Source organism: Saccostrea cucullata, unplaced genomic scaffold, assembly GCF_032062105.1.
Source record: "Saccostrea cucullata isolate Sc308-1 unplaced genomic scaffold, CSIRO_AGI_Scuc_v1 ctg3752, whole genome shotgun sequence".
NCBI classification, from domain to species: Eukaryota; Metazoa; Mollusca; class Bivalvia; order Ostreida; family Ostreidae; genus Saccostrea; species Saccostrea cuccullata.
Window position 1 is genome coordinate 28,231 of NW_026932772.1, and position 7,948 is coordinate 36,178.

A 7,948-nucleotide genomic window follows, 5' to 3' on the forward strand; every position below is an offset into this window, starting at 1 on the left:
TTTGTTTGTTTAATTTACGTTTACATTGTTTTACATGGGTTAGGTATAGCCAATTTATTAAAGTTATGGAAATGTTATTGAGAATCTTTTTCTGCTGTGGGGTTTTGTTTTTGTCTTTTCAGGTATTAGAGATTTCGTTGAAGGAGACTGACGGTGCTGATCAGAATTGCCCGCTATTTCCGTATTCTAGGACCTTTGGAATGATCTCTGACCGAATACCATGCGTGACAGGTGTCAACTTGGCGATTTATCCATGATTTCAAGGAGTTCGGGGAAAGACAGTAGACTATACTTCACAGTGGTCGTATTGGCGAAATCGTCACCTTCAATTTAACCATTGAACTGTTGATTTTGTTGACTTTTTGTGGTTGATGTTGATATATGTGATGGTTGATGTTGATATATGTGATGTTGACTTTGAAAATTATATCTTATATAATGTAAATCTAAAGCAAAATAATATAATTAAAAGACAATTTGTGTTGAAATGTGTCCGTAGCACGATTGAGGTCAACCCAGCGTGCTACTTTTCCGTCAGGGAGGGCACAACTTATGTTGATGTTGGGGGTATGCCATTTTGCCGGCTGCCCCACTGTTGTGTAGACCACTGTGGACAATACCTGCCAACTCGAATAAAACATTAAACTTAAATACTTAGAATTTGTTTATTATATATAGGTCTTTGATAACTTGTAAACTATTGTATCAAAAGAGCTTTGACATGCAGGTTCCTAGAAAATTGTCTTTCCTATAGGTACTTTCTTTTATGAAACTGAATTGATTTTTTTCTAAATGTTTCTATAATAGGATTCTTGTTGTCAAATATCATGATATTTCTGATCATTTTTTAATTTATAAAAAAAACTTACTGAAATTCCTTACTTGATTCTTATAGGTTAAGAGTGACACTTGAACAACTTACAATTCCAAAAATATGTAAAAACTAATTCATATATTTGTTTTAATTTGGATTATTTTCAGCAGTTTGGATTCACACGGTATCACCACAATAAATATACTAGGAGACAAAACTTCTAAGACAACAAAGGGAATACATGACGAGTGAGTTTTATGTCATTAAGCTGAAAGGTTGGTTAGTGGTGGGGCTTTTGTACTTGTATTTCATTTGTTTATTTTTCTGACATGACCTAATACCCTTGGAGACCAAAATTTATTAACAAATGGTCATGGAGAATGGCCTACTTTTAAAAAATATTGGCCAGAATTAACAATTGAGGCAAAGCTTTTCTTGGCGTACCGCATTTGTGACCTGTGAAGTTTGACTTTGAAATTTAACTTAGCTTTGAAAAACATTTATCTTCGTCATAACCTTGCAACTGTTTGTGATAAGGATTTTGTATTTCACATGCATATGTATAGCTTGTGACAAGAACTTTTCTCGTTTACCAACATTTCCGACCTCATGACCTTTATATTAAAAATTTTACTTACCTTAATAATACCGTTGATAATGTAGTAAAAATTAATGCAGGGCTTTCATATATCACTGGTATATTCATTGGGACAGGGAATTTTAACCTTAGCTAGTAATGACCTGTGATAGAAGGCATCATCGTTTTACAAGCACATTCAGTGGTTTAAATCTTTTTTTGCATTTCCAGATCGAACCTTCCATTTCCAGTTTATGTTATAATTATAATACCCTGTATGTGTGTAGCAGAAGTAGGCATCATTCTTATTATTGTGATTAAATGCCTTATAAAGAGAAGACGTGAAGGTCAGAAAATGATTGAATCATAATTCAAATTTTTTTTACTGTTTGTTTTAACTATAAATTGGAAAAAAAAATTGAATAATTTTAGGTTCACCGAGGAACATCCATGAACAAGAAGCGTTAAAAGCCAATGATTCCTCACTTGCAATTGGAAGAAATGAAAACAAAAAAACTTATTTGAGAGAAGCATTATTGTGCTGATAAAAAAACTATCTTGAAAATAATAAGGTCCTTATTGACTTCATTACTCCGAAATTTTAAAGACAATTTGAATGCCTTAAGATGTATTTATACATTTATATAGAACATAAGTTTTTCAGTTCAATTCCAAAAGACATTTACTTTTCACGTAAAAGTGTTGAGCGTTACATGTGAGTGAAGAAGAACAATTACTGTGTACATGTATTTTAATTGACACATGTTTGTCACGATCCGAGCTTCAATCTAATCCTATCTACATGTATCTGTCCACTGCTGAGCAAGCGCTCTTCCAAAACAATACCTTACATGTATGTAATAAAATTTTGTAAACTATTAAGATAACTCGATAGGAAAAAAACTCTATTCGATTATACTGAATGCATTGTAAAAATTGATTGACTGAATTGATCAGTATTACACTATAGTGACAATTTGTAAACTTTGATTTGATTTATTCTGATTGTGATCACAATGACCTTTGGTAATAGATTTGATGTACTCTAGTTCAAATGTACTTTATGTGGTTATTCTTATGTCACGGGTTCGAATTCTACAGCGCTGTAGGTGCTAGCAAGAAATAGATCCCTCAGTGCAACAAAGTAAATATATCTAAATTTTAAATCCTTTTCAAAAATCTAAGTGCAAATGTTGGCGGACCTCTTATAATGATTGAACGGGGTTTTTACTACAGTTTGATTTATCATGTACAGAACTCCAATAAAACAAAAAAAAAACAATTGATCTTCCATTTGTTATTTCAAAATTGTTTTTAAAAATTTGAGCGATGTCTATTGGCTTATTACTGTAAAATAGTATATTTTCGTCAAATTTTGGTTAGGAAAATGTTTTGTTGTAATGTACATGAAATTTTAATCTAGTGGTGTGTCATAATTTTGAGGGTCTCTCCATGCCTATAAAACAACGAAAATCAGACCCCACGAAACGTAGTGATTTCACAGTATTTATATTGCCATTATCATAAATTGAAAAATATTAGGTTTTGGAGCAAAGGAAAGATGGAAGTTTAGGTAAAGTATGAAATATATGTATAAAGTACATGGAGTCTTTATGCTGTTATAATATTAGACTGGTTCCCATCCACACCAGAGTCCCTAGACGTTACGTGCGGTGTTGGTACTATCATATCTGACCCGTCATATTCCACAAAGAAACTGGCGTTTTTCAAGGTGTTATATTTACTAAAAATTAAAAATAAAATTAATTACATAATCCCAGGTAAGACTACCGGTAAACGACAGCCTACTACTTGGGCTGTAAAAAATTCAATTCAATATGACTTTTTTTTTCAGTTGAGCGATTATCTATCATAATAAAAGAACCTCTACTGATTCACAAAGACACATCCGCATAAAAATTATTATCAAGGAGTCTAGCATCGTCGGTAAAAGTCTAGCCGTGTACTCAACATATATACCATATGTCTTTGTATTATTCTTCAACTCATAAAATAAAACTAAATAAAAACTCCCATTTTATGGTCTGATATCCATTCAACATATTTAGATCAACCGTCCACTCACAAAGAATAATCTCCCACGATTTGATGTTACATGTATGTATGTCTCAAAGATATTAATTACAAGCGTAAAATAAGGAATGTATACAGCATATCCTAGTAAGTTTAGTAGCGTCTGAATTTATCTGTTTTGATTTTCATTCGAATGTTATTGTTACTATGTCTGAACCTAACATGTTTTGATAAGCATCTGCAACATCAGATAAATCGTTGGTCGTTATTAAATTGTTCCTGGTGTTAAATTTATCACGTAGAATCCAACCAAAATACACCATATAAAGTACTGCACAAGTCGTACCAAGCGTTGTAACTGAAATTCTAAGTTTCCTGTTCAATTCATTACTGCTTTGTTTCCTTGTCTGGTATGATTCTGTAACGTTTGGCGTTATAGAATTCTTGTCTGTACTCTGTGTAGTCACTGTAGTCATTTCCCACTGTGACTGACTCACAGTAAAAAGAAATGATGTTTTTTCTTGAAGATAAAAAATAATTACCATAAAAAGGTAATAAGTAACAATATACCATAAAAATGATTGATTTATTTGATATACATGTTTCAATTAAGCTTAATTAAGTCTGTTTTAGTGAGTTTAACTTTTACATTTTTTAGCTGATTCTGGACAGCCTGTTCTGTGGTCACATGATTCAATACCACAATTCTCACACCGCTTGCTGCATAAGTAGCCCTACTGAGGATAATGACACAATGTGGAACAATTCCGTCCAACAAAGCCAGGGTTACATTCTGGAGATTAAATGTCACATAGTATGGTACGGTCATAATGTATTGATATAATATCTGTTTTAGATCAGAAAATGCAGCACAAATCCATAATATGCTTGAAAAATATGGATTAGTACTGAAAAGCACTTTCAAATGAAACATGATCGTGAAACTAATACATGGAATTATGCACTTTCTAGCATATTTAGTATGAAAATCCTTTATTAAGTAAGCTTTGAGCAGTTCATATGTTTTAAAAGCGGAATCACTTGAAACTGAACTGTGAAAACAAATCTTACCGGTACATTTTCTAAGAGTTGTATTCCAAACACTGTCATCCCCACAGGTCATGTTTACACTGTTGCTTAAACACACAAATAAAGTCACTCGCATATCTTTTTAAGATTCTTACAAAAGAATATGAAATTGATATCGGTTTTACATACCTTTGTTCAATTGTTTTTCCAGGTTCATTTCCTTGGACTCTGTACAGAAATACGATTATATGCGTTGCACCCAACTGCATTATATGAGTTGTAGAAGGATGAACTTGACATGCTAACGAATCAGTTAATAGTGTTATTAGATTAAAACTAGAAAGTACATGTAGAATGCTAATTCAAAATAGGAAAAGATATTTTAAAAATACAAGGTTAAAAAAAAATTTTAAAAAGTTTCTTCGATATTTAAGATTAGTTACCTTAATAGGAATGTGCTTTTTTTCTCCACCATTGTCTCTTTTATTTGAAACAAGAAAGCTATAAAGCACGGCTGATTTCCCATTCAAACCAAAAATTGTTTTAATGTGTATATTTGAATATTTATTTATAATTTGCGAACTGTAACAACAGCTTTTTCTCAATGTATCCAAAATCTTTAGAAAAACTCAGCGGGAAAACAGAGCTTGCAAATTACCGTTACGATGTAGCATGATAGGTACTTTGGTCGTCTATGTTCGTATTTTAGGATAAGGGCCCTGGATCATGAAGTACCTTAATTTAATATATTCATGTTGTACTAGAAGTTTGATTAAGTCAAATAGACAAAAATTAAAATATTTTTTATTGTCATACCTTAATTTACAAATTTATTTCTATTCAAATCTATACGAAAAAAGTGTAAAATTTCTAATGTTTTGCTGAGCGGGCATAAAAAATCGATGTTTGTCCGCTAAGTGAGATGTTGGACCGGTCGATGGATGTTGGACCACTTACCTCACAGAATGGGTGGAGCTTAATCTCATTTGCATTCGTTAGTGTTCAAAAATGACTGTCCTGAGGTCACTTCACGGAAGACAGTAAAACATACATGTTGGTAAAAAAAAAATAGTAAAATGAAAGGTATAACAAATTATTTATTGACTGAGTTCGAGGGCAAAATGCGTTTTGTCAACCCTCGACAAAACGCATATTGCCATCGAACTCAGTCAATAAATGTATAATATTGCTTTACAAAAATTTTTGTAATCTGCAAAATAAGAGATGCGTTAAATAATTAACAGACAGTTTACAGACGATTAAATATTTGAAAAAAAAAGTCTAAGTCTGCTACATGATCCTGAGACCAGATATTTTAACCATAGAAATAAGCGACTGTTTATAAATTTGCACTTTGTTGCGATAATATAATCAGAAACTCTTTTAAAACACATTACATTTCAATTGCCCTGTGCAAATTTTCATTTTTTCCCCACAATACTTTACATTCTATCATACAATAAAAATCATATATTTCACTTTAAAATGCTTAGTATCATTCTATTTGAATCATCGAAATAATTTATTTTCAAAACAAAGTAAAATCCTCAAAATACAGTTCACATTGCTCTAGAACTTTCCGCTTAAGCAAAGTTAAACTTGAATACTTATGCTTCGTGCGTTAATAATTGGGAGCCATTGAACATGATTTGTATTCAATGATTATTTTAAGTCTCAATTAAAAAGATATTTTGCATGAAAAAGTAACCTGTTCAAAAGTCAATTTAAAAAATGAACCATCGAGGATACATGTACGTGAGATGATTCCTTTCAATAATCAATGCCCTCTGATAATTCTATAAAAAAAATTGTCATTGTCATACCGATCGATGTAACTGAAATTCTAAGTTTCCTGTTTAATTCATTACTGCTTTGTTTCCTTGTCTGGTATGATTCTGTAACGTTCGATATTATAGAATCCTTGTCTGTACTCTGTGTATTCAATGTAGTCATTTCTAACTGTGACTGACTTACAGTAGAAAGAAGAGATGTTTTATCTTGAAGATAAAAAATAATCATTTAAAAGTAATACTTAATACTTGTCAGTAAAAGTCAATTATACCACCAAAATGTATGATTTATATATTTTACAGACATATTTTCAAGTGTGTTATAGTGAGTTTTCTTACTTCGTTTTTCTTTACCTGATTCTGGACAGCCTGTTCTGTGGTCACATGATTCAATACTACAATTCTCACACCGCTTGCTGCATACGTAGCCGTACTGGGGATACTGACACATAAGGGAACAATTCCGTCCAACAAAGCCAGGGTTACATTCTGGAGATTAAATGTCACACAGTATGTTACAGTCATAATTTTGATATAATATCTGTTTTAGATAAGCAAATGCAACACTATATAATTTGATTGAAAAAGATGAATTAGTAATGAAAAGCACTTTCAACTGAAATATGATCGTGAAACTAAAACAGGGAAGTAAGCACTTTCTAGTATAATAGTATGAAAAGCCTTTATTTAGTAAACTTTGACCAGTTCATATGTTTTAAAAGCGGAATCACTTGAAACTGAACTGTTGAAACAAAAGCTCTCATGTGTTTGATTCTTACCGGTACATTTTCTAAGAGTTGTATTCCAAACACTGTCATCCCCACAGGTCACGTTTACACTGTTGCTTAAACACACAAATAAAGTCACTCACATATTTTTTTAAGATTCTTACACAAGAATATGAAATTGATATCGGTTTTACATACCTTTGTTCAATTGTTTTTCCAGGTTCATTTCCTTGGACTCTGTACAGAAATAAGATTATAAGCGTTGCATCCGTCTGCATTATACAGTTTTATTAGTTGTAGAAGGATGAACTTGACATGTTAATGAATCAATAAATAGGGTTATTAGATCAAAACTAGGAAGTAGAATACTAATTATATAATAGGAAAAGGTTTTATAAAAATTTAAGGTTAAAAATAAAAAAAAGTTGCTTCAATATTGAAGAGTATTTACCTTAATAATAATCAGAAACTCTTTTAAAACACATTACATTTCAATGGCCCTGTGCAAATTTTCATTTTTTTCCCCACAATACTTTACATTCTATCATACAATAAAAATCATACACTTCACTTTAAAATGCTTAGTATCATTCTATTTGAATCATCGAAATAATTTATTTTCACAACAAAGTAAAATCCTCAAAATACAGTTCACATTGGTCTATGACTTTCCGCTTAAGCAAAATCCAACTTTAATACTTATGCTTCGGGCGTAAATGATTGTGTGCCATTGAACATGATTTGTATTCAATGATTATTTTAAGCCTCAATCAAAAAGATATTTTGCATGAAAAAGTAACCTGTTCAAAAGTCAATTTAAAGAATGAATCATCGAGGATACATGTACGTGAGATGATTCCTTTCAATAATCAATGCCCTCTGATAATTCTATAAAAAGTTTGCCATTGTCACGTTTTGACGTGGAAAACATGTAACTTTACCAAAATTTTGCACAGCATCAGCTCAATATGCCCGT

General features: G+C 31.6%; 1 protein-coding gene and 2 long non-coding RNA genes across 4 annotated transcripts; 1 reads left to right on the forward strand and 2 right to left on the reverse strand.

Moving 5' to 3' along the window:
* The first annotated feature begins 979 nt into the window (after positions 1 to 979).
* LOC134236105 (uncharacterized) lies at positions 980 to 2,007 on the forward strand. The gene is made up of 3 exons (XR_009985539.1): positions 980 to 1,062; positions 1,623 to 1,738; positions 1,824 to 2,007. It is a non-coding gene; the product is annotated as an uncharacterized LOC134236105 (long non-coding RNA).
* A 1,273-nt stretch (positions 2,008 to 3,280) lies between these two features.
* LOC134236106 (uncharacterized) lies at positions 3,281 to 7,381 on the reverse strand. Of its 2 annotated transcripts, none has more exons than XM_062718288.1 (4): positions 7,171 to 7,381; positions 7,024 to 7,082; positions 6,599 to 6,733; positions 3,281 to 3,945 (listed from the first exon to the last, which is right to left on the reverse strand). In XM_062718288.1, the coding sequence occupies exons 1-4, from the start codon at positions 7,248 to 7,250 to the stop codon at positions 3,611 to 3,613; spliced, it is 609 nt and encodes a 202-aa protein (XP_062574272.1). In that variant the 5' UTR covers positions 7,251 to 7,381; the 3' UTR covers positions 3,281 to 3,610. The 2 variants fall into 2 exon arrangements, with proteins under 2 accessions (XP_062574272.1, XP_062574271.1); XM_062718287.1 differs by having other exon boundaries at positions 7,024 to 7,088.
* On the reverse strand, positions 4,081 to 4,727 carry LOC134236108 (uncharacterized). Its single transcript, XR_009985540.1, has 3 exons — positions 4,644 to 4,727; positions 4,497 to 4,561; positions 4,081 to 4,218 (listed from the first exon to the last, which is right to left on the reverse strand). It is a non-coding gene; the product is annotated as an uncharacterized LOC134236108 (long non-coding RNA).
* Positions 7,382 to 7,948: the final 567 nt, after the last annotated feature.